The sequence below is a fragment of the Haliotis asinina genome, chromosome 10 (genome assembly GCF_037392515.1).
Source record: "Haliotis asinina isolate JCU_RB_2024 chromosome 10, JCU_Hal_asi_v2, whole genome shotgun sequence".
NCBI lineage: Eukaryota > Metazoa > Mollusca > Gastropoda > Lepetellida > Haliotidae > Haliotis > Haliotis asinina.
The window spans coordinates 2,424,124-2,444,509 of NC_090289.1; the positions used below are offsets into that span (position 1 = coordinate 2,424,124).

A 20,386-nucleotide genomic window follows, 5' to 3' on the forward strand; every position below is an offset into this window, starting at 1 on the left:
GTTGACGGGTCAATATTCATTGTATCTCAGTTTCGTATATCGATGCTCATGCTGTTGATCATTGGATTGTCTGTACAGACTCGATAAGCTGTCAGACAGTTGCAATATTGCCGAGTGCGGCATTAAACAACAAACAAATAGCACTTCTCCAGTTCTTAAAATCAGAAAAGACTCACAGGATTTCTGGCTTTGTGGAGAAATTTCTGAATGTAGCCGAGAGACTTCAAAGGGGCTGAGAGATATCTGGGTTTGTGAATCCGAGTTCAAAGGTAATTTGATGTCGTGGCTGGTCTCACAAATTTTGTGATCACCAAATCAATTCTTCCTGGGGACAACCAGTGACGGGTAGGTCTGTAATGGGTGAGACACATTCATGAATGCTTTCATGAGATTCGACAGGCTCAGAGAAGCAGTCCTAAAATGTATTCTGGTTCATAATTAGGCTAGCGTTGCTCCCGTTCCCCTATCCCAGATAATATTCATGAATTATTATATACTAAAATTATTAACAAAACTTAACTCACAAGTATAACTAAGAGTTAACGTATAAGTTAGGCTTGGGATTAGGTTTGGGTTTAGGTTTAGAGTTAGGTTTGGATTGGGGGGAACAGAAGGAACTCTTTCGCGTAATTATATTGCTGGATTGAGGAAAAGTTCAAGTTGTCAGTATCTTAGATTCACTTCTCGGTGTTCTTTGGGTCCGTGTTGTATCTACACATGCATGATTATTGTCGTACCTGACAGTTGACGGAAATGGGAGTACCTGGCCATGTCCCAGTGACAGCTGCAACAACACAATCTGCACGTGCCACCATGTTGACCTCATGCAGACTGGGCGCATTTCAAGGTTACAAACATTCCAATATCTGTCATAGATAATGCTAGATAGTTCCCAGGGCCAATCGACAGTTTTATTTGAACATACCTTTTCGTTAAAAAGTATTGATAAAATTCTTCTGCTCTGTAAACTAATGCACGCACCTTGTCCCAGGGTAGGGTCATGTGACCGACTTTTGCTTGACGTCACACACAGAATCACGTAACGAGTGGAGAGTCTCGGGTTCCGCACATGCATGTCTGCTATGTGTGTAACATGAACGAACGCTGCTGCATTCTTGCAATTCCAGCAGCGTGCATAGCGAAACATCGCGGCAGCACAATCTAGGAACAGACTATACCCATTCCTGTCTATCTTAGAGGAGGGGGGAGGAAGGTGGATCCAATGCCCGAAACAGTAGTATATACGCGCAGTTGAGTACAGTCGAGTCTTTCACTGGATCTAACCACACCCTTGCCGAAAGGAAATAACACGTCAATGGGACAATGTTCGTATGACAGATGACAAGGCGGACGGGGAACTATGTACCATGATAGTGACTCCCAAACAGTGGAGGGGGCATATTGGAACAGCCATGTTGGACCCCCAATGAAGTTTTCGCCATGCTCGCCGAATATGCGCAGAAAATATGCTAAAGCTTCGCTGGCTTTTAGCTCGTTACATCAATATAGCGTAGCATTAAGTTAAAATTTATCTTCTCGCTGGTGTTCTGCTTTTGCCGGCCTTGTAGAGTAATGTCTGAAGGGTCTCCACGTGTGCAGGCCAAGGCCTGCTTGGTGGATGTGAAACTGGACCGCGCCTGTGTATTCTTCTCCTCAAAGATGAAATTTATTCGTGTGAAAAATACATGAACAAAAGGAAAATGCATGGATAGCGTGTTGACAAACTTGTGTTCCCGAACAGAGTCTCGAGCTGTCTGACAGTCTTGTCACAACACTATCTGATTCTGTCTTGTCACAGCATTATCTGATTCTGTCTTGTCACCTACGTCCATTGCAAAAGGACCAGACACGTTACTTGCGAAATTGCCGTCCAGAACTCTTTAAATGTCGAATATCTTACATGCGTCACCGAGGAAAGTGATGTCAGACAGCTGAAACATTTTTTTGAAGTTATTGGATGTTATATGATTGGAACACATGAAAAACCTTCGTGAGAAATGAGAGATACGGCATTACTTTCTAAAATGAACGTTCAAGTGAACAGAGGAAAATATAACCCTACACATATATTTTCAGACGGACATATTGAAATGGAAAAAATATAAATAGTTTTTACTTGATTAGAAGAAAATTTTCCTCAAAGGACATGCAGTACTATCAGCCACGCGATCGTGTACAGTTTACTGTCTGTTAGGGGAGTCCATGTCAAGCTGGTGAGGGCAGAAGTTTGTACGGGCAGCCATGGCATATTCTGCTGCTAGTTCTCCACCACCACTACCACCACTACTAATACTAATACTAATACTGTGTAATATCTGTACTGGGGAGTGTGTGGAAGCGCATGGAGCCATCTCACTGACATCTTTACCTTGTCAGCTTGCTGAAGGGGTTAACCTATTTTGGTCATGTGGACAAGGTCCGAGGTTCTAATCCCAGCACGGGAGTCGGAAATTTTACGTGTGTGTTAACCAAGCGTCAAGCTTTCATCTTATAAAGTCATTCTACTGAATACACGAAAGGCCTCTGTTTGCAGTCGCAATATGGAAGTTCCCTATCGTTCTGAGGCAAGCGCAGGGTCTGCAAAGAAGTGCACAGAAATTTTATTGAAAGAGCAAGAAACAGATGCTTATTTGTGAAGTGAACTCTATGGACACTCGGGCCGCTATCAGTGGCATTAATTTGAGGTGCAGGATTTACACCACTGCATGTATATACACTCTGATGCACAGGTACACAACACGCACCCATATACAATACTCAGTCAACAAACATACTGGTTTGGTTTGCTCATTTCCATCTATTAATAAAGAAATTTTGTTTAGTGTACATGCTTTAGTGAAGTAGCGGACTTGTCTCATTTTCCAAAACTGGACTTTCACACAAGTAACGAAATTCATCACCTAGATCAGTTATTTTACAAAGTGAGCATATTCATTCCGTTACGGGCAATTCATTTTATCTACTAATTTCAACGGTAAGTTTGTGCTTTAAGCGTCTCATTTCAGCACTACACACCACACAGTTTCAGGAAAGATTAGGTGATTTTCAAAACTTGCAACTGAGATCTCAATTTTACACTGCATAAAGTCCAGGTGAGCAATTGTGAAATGGATTTCTGTGCGTCACTACGTTTGGGCTTGGTGTTATGTTTATCACGCTCGCGTGCATGTGTGCTTACGTGGCGGGGCTTTGATGGAACTCACAAGCCGATAATAATATGACCAGGAAGGCGAGCGGTTTAACGCTTGATCACTGCGTCATCATCTTAAATCATGGGAAATAATCACAGATATCACAACCGGTGTTCATTCTATAGTTCGGAGAAGAATCCAAACTCTCGCTATCGTAGTTCAACCTGCAGTTGGTAGTTGTGAGAACAATCCAGGATCTTGCTATTAGTGTTCATCCTGACGTTTTGTCAGCAATCCGCGCTCTCGCTATCATAGTTCAGCGTGCAGTTGGTAGTTGTGAGATCAATCCAAGATCGTGCTATTAGTGTTCATCCTGACGTTTTGTCAGCAATCCACGCTCTCGCTATATATTGTAGTTCAGCGTGCAGTTGATAGTTTGATGAGCAATCCATGATCCTTCTATTGTGTTTATCCTGAAGTTGGGACAGCAATCCAAATTCTTACTATTGGCGTTCATTCTGCATCTTTTAACCTTATGCACATCCCACTTTATATGTGAACATAAAAAAACACCAATCCACCAAGGAGAGCAACAAAGGGTTTAGCTGCATTAGTCATTTCCTGGTGATATTCCTTGTCACAGCATCTCCATAGTCTACATGTAGAAGATAACAACTGTCTTCAGACTAGTGATTAATAGTCCTTAAGATGTGGTTCCTGTCTGTGCCAACTTGTGAAGAGGAGACGTTTGGTCGGACTGCGTTCACTCAGACCAGCAGCCCACAGTCTCTTTATAAGGGTGCGGAGTCGGACACCCACCCTCGCACCTCTTTAACCTGGGGTGGGTCTTGCCAGATGAAATAGGACACGGGCAACATCATGGTTATTGGTCTTCCTCGGTCTTGGATTATTCCTTATTTCACCGGGGGTCACTTGCTTCTAACATCCGTGTGGTTCGTGTCCACGTTAGCACTGATGTTTGGACTAGACATTCCCGGATGCATGCGCTATATAAATTGTCTGAGAGTCTATGCCGTGATGGTCAGGAACACTACTTATATTTTTTGGAACTATATATTCTGTAAATCCATTAAAAAGTGAAGTGCACATGCTACAAATGACAATTTATGCCCCAGTGTGTTTAATGTGCCTCACAGCATCAGACCCATAGCTTTTCTGATATGATGTGAAGTACTTGCTTTACATGTGCCCCTTCTAGTATGCTAGGGTATGATCGCCTATATGGACCAGCTTAAACATAGTCCTTCGACACTGATGGTGCGTAATTAATGCTCATGTGCATATTATACTATCTCAATATGTTTCATTCAAGACCACATAATGGTCTGTTATATGGTCTATAGTTTCATGTATTATAGGCAAACCATGCTAGCAGAGATATCAAGTGAACTCATAACTGACTCATGTAGCTGGTAAAAGGGTTTATTTCAAGCAAGCGATTGATAAAGGAGATACTGCCTATAGCAAAATTGCTAACAAAAATGGTAACAACAAAACATATTGCAGGAGAGATTCACAAGGAAGACAGGCAGATGGAGAGACTGAAATGTCTAGTAATGGCTGTCCTGTAAACAGATTCCCCTTTCTATAAACATAGAGAGGAAGATATTTTCCGTGTGTGTGTGTGTGTGTGTGTGTGTGTCTGTATTTGTCTGCATGTGCATGCCTGCATATACATGGTGTTGGATTTTTTTGAGCCTGCACACAAATTGTACACTGAGTAACTGAGTATTACATTGGCTCCGTTATCTGTCATGCTAAAGGCCTGTGGGCATTTGTTCCACTCATAGTATTCCCTGGCTTACAAAAAGGTTGCCCCTTTTGAAGGGTGCGATATTTCAAAATGATGCATGTCAATCAGAATGATCATCAAGATGAAGGTACAATGATCAGTATAATAACTTGTGTTTAAATCAGCTTTGGCAAAATGCATTTGTATATAACTACACTGACTTATTCAAGAGAGGAACATGTACTTTCAGCTTGTCCTGGAACAGAACAAGATGGTCAAGGATGGAATACAGGCACAGAGGAGATAACTTTTTTTCACATCCCAAAACACTTTAACCGGCCCCTAAAGATGTCACCTTGTGACCCTAAAAATATATGTCCTTCCTTTCACGAGCAGCCACAAGATTGTCCCAATTGCAAACAATAAACACATACAACAACACTGTATTCCCAAACACCCACTGAAATATGGAGCAAGGTAATACATAATGTGATCATGTCAGAAACACCTTGTAGTTCTTGGCAAAACAGTCCCTGATGACGGTACTGGCTGGAACACCAGACATCCGGGTTGGCCTTTGGGGGAGAGACTTATATGTTCTGAAACAATTATATTTGCTGAACATCAAATAGTTGGACCATAAGGATACAAGGGCAGGGCAAATATACAAAGGGCAAAGGCATTATTTGGACCAAATTATGTACAGTAGAAACAAAGGCATTGTTTGGACCAAAGTAGCTGCAGAAGTAAAGGCAGTATTTGGACAAAAGTAGCTGTAGAAACAAAGGCATTATTTGGACCAAGCAGCTGTAGAAACAAAGGCATTATTTGGATCAAGCAGCTGTATAAACAGAGGCATTATTTGAACCAAGCAGCTGTATAAACAAAGGCATTACTTGGATCAAGCAGCTGTATAAACAGAGGCATTATTTGAACCAAGCAGCTCTATATTTATTTGGACAAAAGTAGCTGTAGAAACCAAGCAGCTGCAGAAACAAAGACACTATCTAGACCAATGTAGCTGTAGAAACAAAGGCATTATTTGGACCAATGAAGCTGTAGAAGCAAAGGCATTATTTGGACCAAGCAGCTGTATAAACAAAGGCATTACTTGGACCTAAGTAGCTGTAGAAACCAAGCAGCTGCAGAAACAAAGATACTATCTGGAACAAAGTAGCCAAAGAAGCAAAGGTATAACATGGAATGTATGACACTGGGGTAAAGGCATTACTGGTGCTGTGTGGACTGGTATCAACTCCAGGTGACCATGTGACAAGGCATCATGAGGACACAACATCAACTGGTGAGATAGGTCACATAAACAAACTGAACACATGCTCTGTTCAAAACGAATATTTCAGTGCCTGCCTTAACCTGATTTAGACTCTGGGTATCTCCTTGGACAATCTATTTGCTTCTTCAGAATGTCCTTGAGAGGCACACCCATCACCTTACCAAGCAAGACTTGAACATAGGGAATGTGACAACACACAAACAGTGATACAAAGTGTTTTATAGAGAACTTGAAGAAAAAATGGAAAATAGACAAATAGATATACGAAGTGTTTTTTAGAGAACTTGAAGAAAACGCAGGGAAATGGAAAATTGACAAGTAGTGATACAAAGTGTTTTATAGAGAACTTGTGTTTAAATCAGCTTTGGCAAAATGCATTTTGTATATAACTACACTGACTTCTTCAAAAGAGGAACATGTACTTTCAGCTTGTCCTGGAACAGAACAAGATGGTCAAGGATGGAATACAGGCACCGAGGAGATTACTATTTTTCACATCCACAAGCACTTTGACAGGCCCATAAAGATGTCACCTTGTGACCCTAAAAATATATGTCCTTCCTTTCACAAGCAGCCACATGATTGTCCCAATTGCAAACAATAAACACATACAACAATGAAGCTGAGAACTTGAAGAAAACGCAGGAAAATGGAAAATAGACAAGTAGTGATACAATGTATTTTATATAAACCTTGAAGAAGGTGCACAGAAATATCAAATAGACAAATAGAGATACAATATGTTCTACAGAGATCTTGAAGAAAACACAGGAAAATTGAAACAATAGAAAATTCCTTTGTAAAATGATACAGCTCATATTGACCCATTCCAGCCCGGTTTAAGGGGGATAAAAATAACACCAGATGATGTGCAGTACGTTTCCCATGCGCTGAACTAGGGGTGAAAACAAGGCATCACTGTGGAACATGAACTAACTGCCATGTGACCTTTTAAGCATACACGACATGTGATAACAAGACCAAAACAATTCACTAAAACCAAATACAACAGTGAAAATATACGTAAGAACTGGATGTGATAGTGAATCACAACTGGGGTATCCTTGAACACAAATGTAGAGTCACACCTGAGAATTCTGTGCAGGAAGACCAGTTGAGGTGACAGGTGTCTGTAACTTCATGCACTGGGCATCTTCACCTAGTAGTAACATTACACATTACTTAACAGGTATTTTTTTTAGAGGAAGGAGACAATCATAATTCAATGTATTCATACAACAAAGTGAAGATAAAGTAAATACTGGGCATCATGTGACCTCAATGTGTGCTCTCACAGTTGCCTTTAGGTTAAGGCCTAAAAGTGACCTCAGATTTTAGATTATGACCTCAAACTGACTTTACATTATTGGTTAAAGAAACCGTAGCATATGGCCTTGAGCAGTATGGTCTTAAAGTGACCTCAGAGTATGTTATTTAAGTGACCTTTGCATTGCCTGAAACTGACCCCAAAATATGCTCTGAAAGAGACTTCTATGTTGCCTTAAAATGACCACTAAGTAGTTTTGAAGTGACCTCTGTGTCTGGCCTTTTACTAAACATGAAGGATCTTCATGGGCTGGACAGCTTGCTTCTGATCACTGATTTTTTATAGATATCTGCTACAAAACTACTCTGTAAAAATATGCTGCACTAATACTGTTTGCTTCCTTAAGGGCATATCTTCTCTTCTAACAGTCTATCTGTCCGTCTTGGACTTACGAGCTGCACCTACAACCATTATGGCTTGTTTATGTATACTTTGACTAGAAAAAATACAAAAATATTTCGATGTTATCAAAATGTACTCCCCATTTCATGGAACTGAACACACCTCCCTAATGTAAATATCACTCTTCAACAAGCTTCTAAAAACATAATACACACTTGGAGGTGCTTTCTCACAACACATATCTCATCAATATATCCACTCTCCATTGTGCTGTTGCAAACCATGGTGCTGTTGCAAACCATGGTGCTGGTGTGTTTCAGCACCTTTATTTTGACAATGTTTCATTTCACTCGAACTCATCAAATACCGATTCAGCTGCTTCACGTCATGTTTTAACATGTCAAAGTGCCCATTAAGCACACAAAAAGTTGCATTTACATTTGAGTATATGACCTCATTACATTAAAATTTATATATGACTATCAAATTTCAGAGTGTTCCCTTACTTTTTATTTGTAGTATATCATGATTCACTGATCTATTTCCTCTATGGCAAGCTGTCTCACCATGACGTGTCTCACTCTTACGTTCACTATGTTTCTCGAAGTAAGCGTTAATGTAAAGGAGATTTATCGTCAATTTTCTTTACTATAAATACTGTAAGATACTGTCAAACACAATACAGGCTCTTGGACTAGACTGACTGACGCTGGCCATACAGAGCATAGAACACGAAGTACGCAGCATTCACATCAAGTCTGTTGGTGGGGGACAAAGTCAGCACGTTGTTGTCTAGCGTCACATCCACGGAATCAATGAAGTTCTTGGCAGTGTCTGTGGCCAAAGTGGGTGCTTCTTCCTGTGTAAGATGTAAGACATTCTTGTCTTGCAGCTTCTGGAGCTGAAATAGACCCAGGTTCAGGGTTAGTCCACCATACTGTGAGTGAGTGAGTATGGTTTTACTGCAATATCCCGACAGGGAACACCAGAAATAGGCTTCATACAATCTGCCCATGTGGGGAATTGAAGCCAAGTCTTCAGAGTGAAAAATGAATGCTTTAATCACAGGCTACCTCATCGTCCCCACTTTACGGTGACATATATGTGTGATTGTCTGGAGGAATCTGTCAACATTCACCATACTCCATGGTATCTCATAGAGATAGCCCCAAACACTGGCATACTTACAATGCTGAGAAGGCTTTGTGCTGTTTCTTCATCGTCCATGCAGCGGCCTACAGCATCTAGCTCGTCATCGTCAAACTCATCCAGCAAAGTAATGAGAAGCTGACATGCTTCAAATATGTCGGTTGTGGCTTGAGGGTACTCAACGTTGCCTTCCTGGCAACCGATGAGGATAATAGTCACATGATGGATATTTCCATGGTAGATACAATAGAATTATAGCTAAAATTGCTAGAATTAACATTAAAATGCCTGTACACTATCAGAAGTGAGCAGGCCACTGTAACTTAATAATGCACCCTAAATTGCTTGATGTTACCACGCCCGTTGTTGGATGGCATTACATGGAGCTCAGTCCTTGATGTTCAATCACCTACGGCTCGTTTGAACTTGGGCTTCTGTTCGTCCGACTCACATTCGTTACATGTACCTGTGTCATAATGCACTTTCTTGCCAGTACCAATTTTAACAATTGTACCATAAACTACAGCATGCAGCAATGATAATATGAACTGTAACTCTAATGCTGTTCAGCATTAAAAAAATGGTGGCTCGTACCAGCAAAGGTCAAGGTAGGATCTTAATAGTGGTGTCATCTGTTTTGTTCTAAGATGCTTCCATATTTGTAATAAGTGTGTTAGTGACATCCACTGTTTGTTGTTGAGAGTAAATGCATCAAGACCAATACTGTTGACTGATTTTATTTTATTAAAAATTCTATCCATTTTAGCTATAATAGCGGTAACCCTATTTTTCAGGGCATTTTCATTTGCAGAAGCCTGAGGTCTTTTCAACTGTCCTCCTTTAGTCGGACAGTTAATGAAAGACCTCAAGCTTCTGCAAATGATATTGCCTTTAAAAATAGTGTTAAACTTATATTATCAATATAACTGAGTCTTTTCAAAATCTAATATTAGCAAGTGCTACTAATGATAAAGTTAAGTATCGATTTATCACTCAAATATATCGCAATACACGGATTAATACAATATGCATTTCTGCTACAGTCCCCTTGTGACCTTGAGATGATGGTCAAAGTCACCAAACATGACTGAGACCTTTCTTTTACTGTGATAAACCTTGATACCAACTATGACAAGAATCTAGTCAACGCTTCTTAAGATATCCTAATCTCTACATATGGAAGGACGGAGTCTAATACTATATCCCCCGCTTCGCGCTAAACGCAACGTCGGGGATAACAAATAGTGATAGCGGAGTACATTCGCTAAGAACCAATTTAAACCATGATTCAAAATTCACTGATTGGTGTGTGGAGATTACAACAAACATAATGCTAGAAAACAAGACAAAGACTATAGACCACAGTGTAAGTGTGATGAAGCCTATCTGTGGCTGCTAGGTAATGTCTGCCAAGGTTGCAGAACAAGAAAACAGTAGCCTGTGTGGAGTCTTTCTTCACTTACTGGAGTACACAGTGAGGCGGCCTAGTTCGACACGACTGAGTAGAACTATTGACCACACCAAATCACCTGTAATCTATTACTACAACTCCAGTGTTTGAGTGAGTGAGCTAAGTTTTATGTGCTGCACACAGCAATATTCCAGCAGCTTTATGGCAGTCCAGTATTTGAAGAATATACTGTTATATATCCTTGTTAAAACTGCTGCCAAAGAACATGAGGTGGAATAGTGATGTGTGTTTTATGTTTCATTTTGTATTTCTGTTTTCACTTAGAAACATATAGGTGAAGTTTGACCACTCAGATGTTTCACATTTCATATACTTGATTTCAAGATTCACAGATTATTACCTTGGAAGAATTAACAGAAGAGACAAGCTCATATACTGATTCATGAATAAACCTAATATATTGATTCTGTACAGAAAAGCAGACAATGTGCATGACATAATTTAACCTGGTGAGAAAGTCTCCTGTTCCTGACTGCTGGGCAGGCGAAAATCTCACCTTTATTTGGAAGCCAGCAATTGTGAGGAACTGTTGGATATCATCATTAGAGGTTCCAAGCTTCTTCTGTAAGTTCTCCAGGTTGGCTGTCTTCTCAATGTGGCTATCAATGAACACCTCAGCTTCTTGCAGCTGGAAACAGACGCCAAGAATTCAGAACTGCTCCATAACAACATGTATCTTTAAACAGATCCACACACACAACATGGCTGAATTGACACACATCTGTAAACAGATCCACACATTCCACATCCACCTTTAGCCATTCAAAATAATTTCTTCGTAATGAAAACAGTCTTTACAGATGTAGTCATTTCATGCTTTTGTTTGCCTACTGGACAAAACCTGTACAGAAGCCTCGACCTCTGCTGCTGGGATATGATGGCATGTATCATTTAAGTCAGAAGCCACTTTGCACCTCGATGACAGTGACTCCAGACCATCACTGGATGCTGGAACCATCTATAACCTCTACACAGAGGACTGTAAGTGTGGGGGAAACAGGTTCTGACCAGGACACAGAGGACTGTAAGTGTGGGGGAAACAGGTTCTGACCAGGGCACAGAGGACTGTAAGTGAGGGTGAGACAGGTTCTGACCAGGGCACAGAGGACTGTAAGTGTGGGGGAAACAGGTTCTGACCAGGGCACAGAGGACTGTAAGTGTGGGGGAAACAGGTTCTGACCAGGGCACAGAGGACTGTAAGTGAGAGTGAGACAGGTTCTGACCAGGGCACAGAGGACTGTAAGTGTGGGGGAAACAGGTTCTGACCAGGGCACAGAGGACTGTAAGTGAGGGTGAGACAGGTACTGACTAGGGCACAGAGGACTGTAAGCGAGGGTGAGACAGGTTCTGACCAGGACACAGAAGACTGTAGGTGAGGGTGAGACAGGTTCTGACCAGGGCACAGGGGACTGTAAGTGAGGGTGAGACAGGTACTGACTAGGGCACAGAGGATTGTAGGTGAGGGTAAGACAGGTTCTGACCAGGGCACATAGGATTGTAAGTGTGGGTGAGGCAGGCCCTGACCAGGACATAGAGGATTGTAGGTGAGGGTGAGACAGGTTCTGACCAGGGCACAGAGGACTATAAGTGAGAGTGAGACAGGTTCTGACCAGGACACAGAAGACTGTAGGTGAGGGTGAGACAGGTTCTGACCAGGGCACAGAGGATTGTAAGCGAGGGTGATACAGGTTCTGACCAGGACACAGACACTGTAGGTGAGGGTGATACAGGTTCTGACCAGGACAGAGGATTGTAAGCGAGGGTGAGACAGGTTCTGACCAGGACACTGAAGACTGTAGGTGAGGGTGAGACAGGTTCTGACCAGGGCACAGAGGATTGTAAGCGAGGGTGATACAGGTTCTGACCAGGACACAGACACTGTAGGTGAGGGTGATACAGGTACTGACTAGGGCACAGAGGATTGTAAGTGTGGGTGAAGCAGGCCCTGACCAGGACAAAGAGGATTGTAGGTGAGGGTGATACAGGTTCTGACTAGGACACAGAGGATTGTAAGCGAGGGTGATACAGGTTCTGACCAGGACACAGAAGACTGTAGGTGAGGGTGAGACAGGTTCTGACCAGGGCACAGAGGATTGTAGGTGAGGGTAAGACAGGTTCTGACCAGGACACAGAGGACTGTAGGTGAGGGTGAGACCGGTTCTGACCAGGGCAAAGAGGATTGTAGGTGAGGGTAAGACAGGTTCTGACCAGGGCACAGAGGATTGTAGGTGAGGGTAAGACAGGTTCTGACCAGGGCACAGAGGATTGTAGGTGAGGGTAAGACAGGTTCTGACCAGGACAGAGGATTGTAAGCGAGGGTGAGACAGGTTCTGACCAGGACACAGAAGACTGTAGGTGAGGGTGAGACAGGTTCTGACCAGGGCACAGAGGATTGTAGGTGAGGGTAAGACAGGTTCTGACCAGGACACAGAGGATTGTAAGTGAGGGTGAGACAGGTTCTGACCAGGACAAAGAAGACTGTAGGTGAGGGTGAGACAGGTTCTGACCAGGGCACAGAGGATTGTAGGTGAGGGTAAGACAGGTTCTGACCAGGGCACAGAGGATTGTAGGTGAGGGTGAGACAGGTTCTGACCAGGACACAGAAGACTGTAGGTGAGGGTAAGACAGGTTCTGACCAGGACAGAGGATTGTAAGCGAGGGTGAGACAGGTTCTGACCAGGACAAAGAGGATTGTAAGCGAGGGTGAGACAGGCTCTGACCAGGACAGAGGATTGTAAGCGAGGGTGAGACAGGTTCTGACCAGGACAGAGGATTGTAAGTGAGAGGAAGACAGGTTCTGACCAGGTCGGAGAGGGGCTGCACAGTCTGTGGAAGCTCCATGATTCCCCGGAGACTGCTCCGGACCTGATCTCGCTGACCTGCAGACAATTCCAGCAGGCAACGGAAAATATCACCTGGGTTACCTGAAATATGACAATACAAGGTGTTCACTCAAAGGCTACTTGAAACACATTGCTAGCCATGGTGTTCATTCACTGGTTACCTGAAACAACTATGTACACAGGTCATCAGTTGTTTTTTACCAAACAAGTTGATAACCTGCTTTCAGAGCTGGCAGCACTGAAAAGTCAACATCCTCTTACAGGCAAATTAGTACTAAATCAGATAGTAATATTTCAGATAAATCATGGAAATATTAAATGTGCATCCATGTATTAAAAACATATCTACAAAGAATCTTGTCACATTATCAAAAGAAAAACTTTCTTACTTATTACTAAGAAATATTTCATAAAATTAAATATTACTGATCTTCTTCAACATTTATTCAACAGTTGTTTATGTTTATGTGTTTTTAGACAGACAATATTCTAACTTGGGCTGACAGACATGATTATACCACTCCATTCATACACGGAAAAGTAACTTGAGTGCATTTCCTTGTAGGGGTTCAACAGGAACAATTGTTGTGTCACATAGGAATATGTCACCCTCCAGAAATATTTTTTGGACATGTTTACCTGAACAATCCACACAATTGAATATTCCATTCACATCAACTTCCATTCACAGGACACTTAAGTCACTTGAACAGTCCATCCGACTCTCCAGAACAGTCCACTCATGCTAGACACCAAAACAGTCCACCTGCCCTCACTCATCTAAACAGTCTATCCAGCTTAGACTCACCTGAACAGTCCAACCATCCTACACTCACCTGAACAATCCACCCAACCTACACTCACCTGAACAGTCCACCCATCCTAGACTCACCCGAAACAACCTATCCAGCTCAGACTCATAAGACCATTCTCTCCATCTTAAACACATCTGAACCCTGCACACAGCTTCAACCTACCAGTACACTCCACAGCACAGAAGGACTCCGCCAGTGCATCTACTGTGTCAAGGTTGGCGAGGCTGGTGGCGATGAATCCCCCCTTGGTGTCAGGATCAACCTGTACCTGGAAGCTTCCATCCTTGGTGCTGACCAGCAACTCGTACACCCGGTATGCTACTGGTGTCCCTGCCGGCACCTTCATCGTCTTTGACTTCTTCTCATCCACTTCTTCATTTGCAGTGACTGTGACAGCCGTGCCACTTAAGCACTGTTGTAAAGCAGGTAGATGACATTGTTAGGAAGCAAACATTTACACTGTGTAGGGATGGAAAATCATATCTGAATGGGCATATTATTGATGAGGAGATTGTCACATATGGTGATGAGGATATTGTTAAATATGGTGATGAAGAGATAGTTACATGTGGTGAATAGATTGTTACATTATGGTGATGAAGAAATTGTTACATGTTGTGATGAGGAGATTGTTACATGTGGTGATGAGATTGTTACATGTGGTGATGAGGAGATTGTTACATGTGGTGATGAGGAGATGGTTACATGTGGTGATGAGATTGTTACATGTGGTGATGAGGAGATTGTTACATGTTGTGATGAGGAGATTGTTACATGTGGTGATGAGATTGTTACATGTGATGAGGAGATTGTTACATGTGGTGATGAGATTGTTACATGTGGTGATGAGGAGATTGTTACATGTAGTGATGAGGAGATTGTTACATGTGGTGATGAGGAGATTGCATGAGGATCCCATAACCTACCACAGGAACCCTCAGGTTAACATAAAGTACAATGGGTAGCCTCAAGATACATAACATGCCACAGGTACCCTTATGATCACATAAAGTACCACAGGTAGGCTCAGGATCACAAAAACTACCACAGGTAGCCTCAGGATCACATATCCTACCACAGGTAGCCTCAGGATCACACAAACTACCACAGGTACCCTTAGGATTACATAAAGTACCACAGGTACTCCAGGATCACATAAACTACCACAGGTGGCCTCAGGATCACACAAACTACCACAGGTAGCCTCAGGATCACACAACATACCACATGTACCTTAAGGATCACATAAAGTACCACAGGTACCTTCAGGATCACATAAACTACCACAAGTACTCCAAGATCACATACACTACCAGAGGTAGCCTTAGGATCACAAAAGCTACCACAGGTACTCTCGGGATCACACAAGGTGACACCAGTACCTATAAAATAATAATTGCTGACTTTGGTACCTACCGAAAAGCTGCTTCCAGCTTTGCCTGTTTCGTCGAAATTAACTTGACTTGAGAGGTTGGCATCACTGACTAGCTTGATCACTCCTGTCACCACACACAGTGTCTTCTCATTTACAAGGGGCTTTACCAGCTGGTGGTTCAGATTGATTCGCCTGGAGAAAGTGGAAAGACGGTAGTTCTCAGTTAATCGTATTTCAGATTACTGACCATACAGGGATTATACAGTCAAACCCCGTTTACTCAGACCCCACAGACCCAGAAACCTGACGTTCCAGATGATTTTTATGTGAAACGAAACTTATGTTCAGTAATTGTACTCGCTTAACAGGACCCCGCACTTCCAGACCCAGACGGCAAATTTTCAAGCCATTCCCATAGATTTCCAAATTATCCTGTCATCCAGATGGAAATATCTATGCACATGTGCATGTGCATGTCACGTCAATACCGTTTACCGCACAACTATGTGATTTCATTGTTAATCTAACAGAAGGCATTTGATGTGAATTGATTAATTAGCCATCACAACACTATGGATGTGTGTCACTCAGGTTGTTCATTAGGATTTGGTGGGTGTGGGAACATCTCATCAGTAACGAAAACACACGTTAAGCAGGATTACAGTTAAGTATACTTAATTGTACTGTATTAACTGTACTTACTAATCAGCCCCTACCATTTGTTGTGATGCAAGTTAATAATAGCCTGTCACACGACCTAAGTCATGTGATCCCATCCGGAAGCATATTTTCTGCTGACAGCATAAGTTGAATGTAATGTCATATGTTTTCAGGGCAAGAAATATATATTTAAAATTGAAAAAAGATTAAGCAAATGGGGAAAATAGTTACTTTTTGTCACGGATTTACGTTTCATATCTAACTTCTCACCTAAAGCCTCACAAGTCACATGATTATATCAGAGACAACCTGACGACTTGTAACCTGCATTCCACCTTCCATGTTGTAATGGTACACTGATATGTTATGATGATTCACTGTTATTACTACTGATTTATTGATATACGTACATGAAATTTTTTCGCTTTTTGCTTTCACTTAATTTACATGTTTTGCTTGTTTGATCCAGTTAACTGACTGCCTCGCTGTCCAGACAATTGTCGTGTGAAACCAAAACGTCCGGATAAATCGGGTTCGACTGTATCCACACATTCAGGGGACAACATTCATCCCCGATTTTAATAGTAAGTGTCATTAAAAACCCAATTACCCCCAAAAACTGCATGCTGGGGATATGTCATTCTGAATGCTTGAAAAATTCCTCCTTTAATGGATTGGCAATTAAGTGGACCATCTCACCATACAGAAGTTCAGTAAAAATGCATGATAACCTGAACTTTGATATCCTTCGTTTTATCATTGAGATATCGTGTTATCAACACTTGTTGTGCTCAATGCTAAAAAAAACCTCCCTGCACAGTTTTCTGATGATAAATAATGACTGAAACAACTCTCATTTTCCTGACATCACACTACCAGTTGTATCTCGTCTGTAGTGTAAGGTTGAGGAGGTGTCAGTGTCCAGTGATTGATGCTGTGATTTCACACCATCCACCATGTCAACAACACTGACCATCCTTCCTGTCTCCGCCATGACAAACAGGGTTTCCTGTACACTAATTCTAATTCCATGAGGACAACCTCATCCCTTTCACGTGTTCATCTGCAAACATCTGCTGGTCGAGCTGTGAAGTGTTCTGTCATTTCAGCTAAGGGTTAAACAAGGACAGTGTCTGAAATATTTCAGTTTTCTAATTTTTGGAACTAACTGACATGGAAAAGATCATCAGTGATATTTTTCATTTTTTGTGAAATACAAAGCAAAATCACATTTGACTGTCTCATATGAATTGTTACAGTAGGAAGCACCCTCTGGGAATTCACAGTCAGAAAATGTCCCATTGTCCTGTGCTTATAGTATGGACAACAAAGTTTGTCTGATCCTGACATAACTGTCTACAGGTTATCTACAGCAACACTCACTCACTCACTCACTCACCAGGTGTCTACTTCCCTCTTGTTACAAATCAGTCTCCAACAACTTATGCTAATCATCAGTGGTGAATATGTGGGCAAGGAGCTCGGCTAACTTGAGGTGTAGCCCACCTGTGACCGGGTGCAAAATATCTTATGTGTTGACTCTTCTGTGCTGTCACAACCCTGTGCACTTAGTGAGTGAGTTAGTTATATGCAGCTTTTAGCAATGTTCAACCAATATCACAGTGGGGAACACCAGAAATGGGCCTCACACATTGTATCCAGTCGAAATCAGATCTTTGATGTGACGAGAAAATGCTTTAACCACTCGGCTACCCCATTGCTCCTTGCACTTCCCTGGATCTGTTGGTATATAACCAGATGGCGGCCACATGAATACTTGCAAACACCTAGCTACAGGTACAGCAAGGTGCATTAAACTAGGACAAAGTACTGTGACTATGTGTTCCAGTCCACCCAGCTGTGAATGGGTACCTCGTACGTATAGCAAAGCCACAATAACTCATTGGTGCTTGAGTTGTATGATTCCAAGGGAGCTGAGACTGGTAATAGGTTGTGCCGTTGAGACCGACATCCATTGAGTATGATGGCAGGAAAAATACCAACACCTTGAGCATGTACTAGGTGCATGGATATGTGCACTTTATAGACATCCTATAATGATAAAATACTATAATAATTAATTAATTGGACAGTCAGTCCCAGTGACTTGGCATCTATGGAGATCCAGGCTAGAACTGGTCTTCAGCAATCCATACTTGTCATAAAAGGCCACTTAAAGGGATCAGGTTTACTGACATGATTGACATGTCATTGTATCCCAATGCAGATATCGATGGATGGTCCGAGGTTGTTGATCAGAGGAATGTCTGGTCCTGACTTGATTATTCACAGACCACTGCAATATAGCTGGAATATTTTTGAGTGCGACTTAAAACTATACCGCCTCACTAACCCCAGTGATATGGTTGATGGCATGATGACATATTCTGGCATGGACCTTGGCTCATAATATCAGTGACTGGGTCGTCTGACTCAATCGTTTACAGACCTTCGTGGACTGTGTGTCTGGCGTTACAAAACATGCAAAACAAACATTGCCATCACTGTTCGCATCAGGGGGACGTACGCCAATATCATTTACTAACTTTCAGGCCACGACAGGACCTAACACTTGTTAATAAAGGAATGAATCAATTACCTTGAATTTACTTCATCCAAGAATGGCTGTAGCTCGACTTCATCCTTTTGTAGATCCCCCAGCGGGCTTTGAACAATCACAGACCTCGCTCCTTCCAGGTCGATGTCAACCAGTTCCTTGGCAAGTTCTACCCCGAACTTTCCTTTCAAAGACAGATTCGTACTTCGATTAAAACCCTTACAAACAATCTTCTCGTCAGTTTTGAAGACAAGCTGTTTACTTGGGTCCTCTAGAATATCAGTAAGTTTGAATTCCGTGGTGTAACACTTATACTTTGTCCAGAACAGCATGTGACGGCGGCTTTCTTTCAGCACAATACTCAATGGATAAATATTGTCAGACGAGTCTAAGTTTGGGACTGGCAGTAGGGTGTCCTTCCCGAGTGATCTCACCACTTGGTGAACTGTTGAAGAAAACATTTTCTCTTGTAAGATGTCGAAACTTGCTCACCATTCAACCCGCGTCTAGCTCAGATTGTTGTGGAAACGATGTCAGAAGGAAGTTATTTATGGATGAGAGTTAGCCCCCTTTGAAGCATTACCTCATCTAGCCTTGCACAGTGTCTCCTTTTCATATCGGCATGTATAGACGACATAAATAGGGAAGGTATTCTCTACGACACCTTACTAGTAGGATTTTTATGATGAAGCAGCTGATAGACCATACATAGTAGTGCTTATGAGTTACACAACTGCATTCCTGTCTTGCCCTAACACAAACATCGTCACGATATGGCAGAAGTGTTGCCGATGTGACGTTAAATATTAACTCTAACACAACCGCAGTGCAGAGGTGTTCCGGAATGAAGTTTTTGAAAGGCATTTAGAAGGAGAACGAACATGAATACATGACATGGTTTGTGGGCAGCAACGTCTTTTTATTCTTTAAACGACGTTTCAGAGCTAATTCTTTCTCCTTCATCAGGTCTGTGAAAAGAAGCTGTTATCCATAAAACATGTCATGAATTCAGAGTTGTTTTCATTAGGCGTGACGCGATCTATGATTGTCGGTCCCTTGCTATCTCCGTGCTTGTTAAGGTGTAATAATTAAACTTAGGCGTCATGGCTTGAGCCTACATTTTCTGCACCCTGTCGACACTGGGATAAATCGTATACATTGTATGAAATAGGTGCAGTGTTCTTGTCATCTGTACACAGTGTTACCATTTTGTACTACAATACCTAACTTGAGTAGATCCTCTTTCCAGGAGTCAAATTCGTGAAACCAAAACGTTCTAATTATCACCAAGACGTAGGGTAGAAACGTTATGTTGCTTTCGTGTCCTTATGACTTCTCTACATAGCCACCACCCCGAGTTACACATTTCTCCCACCTTTACTTGACCTTGCACAGACCGACTGTATAGAAGTCCACTTCTTGAATGGTTCCATCAAAACATCGTCCACGTAGTGGATTCCTCATCTCCGGATCATTCAAATAGACCCAACATTCGTCCATGGTTACAAGGCTCTGAAGAAATCCTCTTCTTTCTGCTCCAGAAGCTCCAATGCCTGTCGTGACATGTTCAGTGGAGTCTGTCTTTGAAGAGGAGCGTTGAAATGAGGAAACCCAGCATGCTGACACTTTGGACATGTACAGTTAGTTATGAATGATGTTCCACAACTCA

At 42.0% G+C, this 20,386-nt stretch overlaps 1 protein-coding gene across 1 annotated transcript; it reads right to left on the reverse strand.

Annotated features, from left to right (window-relative positions):
* Positions 1 to 4,562: 4,562 nt before the first annotated feature.
* Positions 4,563 to 19,290, reverse strand: LOC137298951 (gasdermin-E-like). Its single transcript, XM_067831345.1, has 7 exons — positions 18,760 to 19,290; positions 15,542 to 15,692; positions 14,288 to 14,537; positions 13,270 to 13,391; positions 10,964 to 11,095; positions 9,036 to 9,188; positions 4,563 to 8,748 (listed from the first exon to the last, which is right to left on the reverse strand). Exons 1-7 carry the CDS (start codon positions 19,176 to 19,178, stop codon positions 8,542 to 8,544), a joined length of 1,434 nt encoding a protein of 477 aa, XP_067687446.1. The 5' UTR covers positions 19,179 to 19,290; the 3' UTR covers positions 4,563 to 8,541.
* Between the last annotated feature and the right edge of the window lie 1,096 nt (positions 19,291 to 20,386).

What these genes read in the sequence shown, in the direction of transcription:
- LOC137298951 (XM_067831345.1), bottom strand. Translation starts at nt 19,178, where the DNA reads ATGTTTTCTTCAACAGTTCACCAAGTGGTGAGATCACTCGGGAAGGAC. An exon ending in TTGGATGAAGTAAATTCAAG is followed by an intron (nt 15,693 to 18,759) that starts GTAATTGATTCA and finishes CACTTTCTCCAG; the next exon opens with GCGAATCAATCTGAACCACC. An exon ending in TGCAGCCCCTCTCCGACCTG is followed by an intron (nt 11,096 to 13,269) that starts GTCAGAACCTGT and finishes GTCTGTTTCCAG; the next exon opens with CTGCAAGAAGCTGAGGTGTT.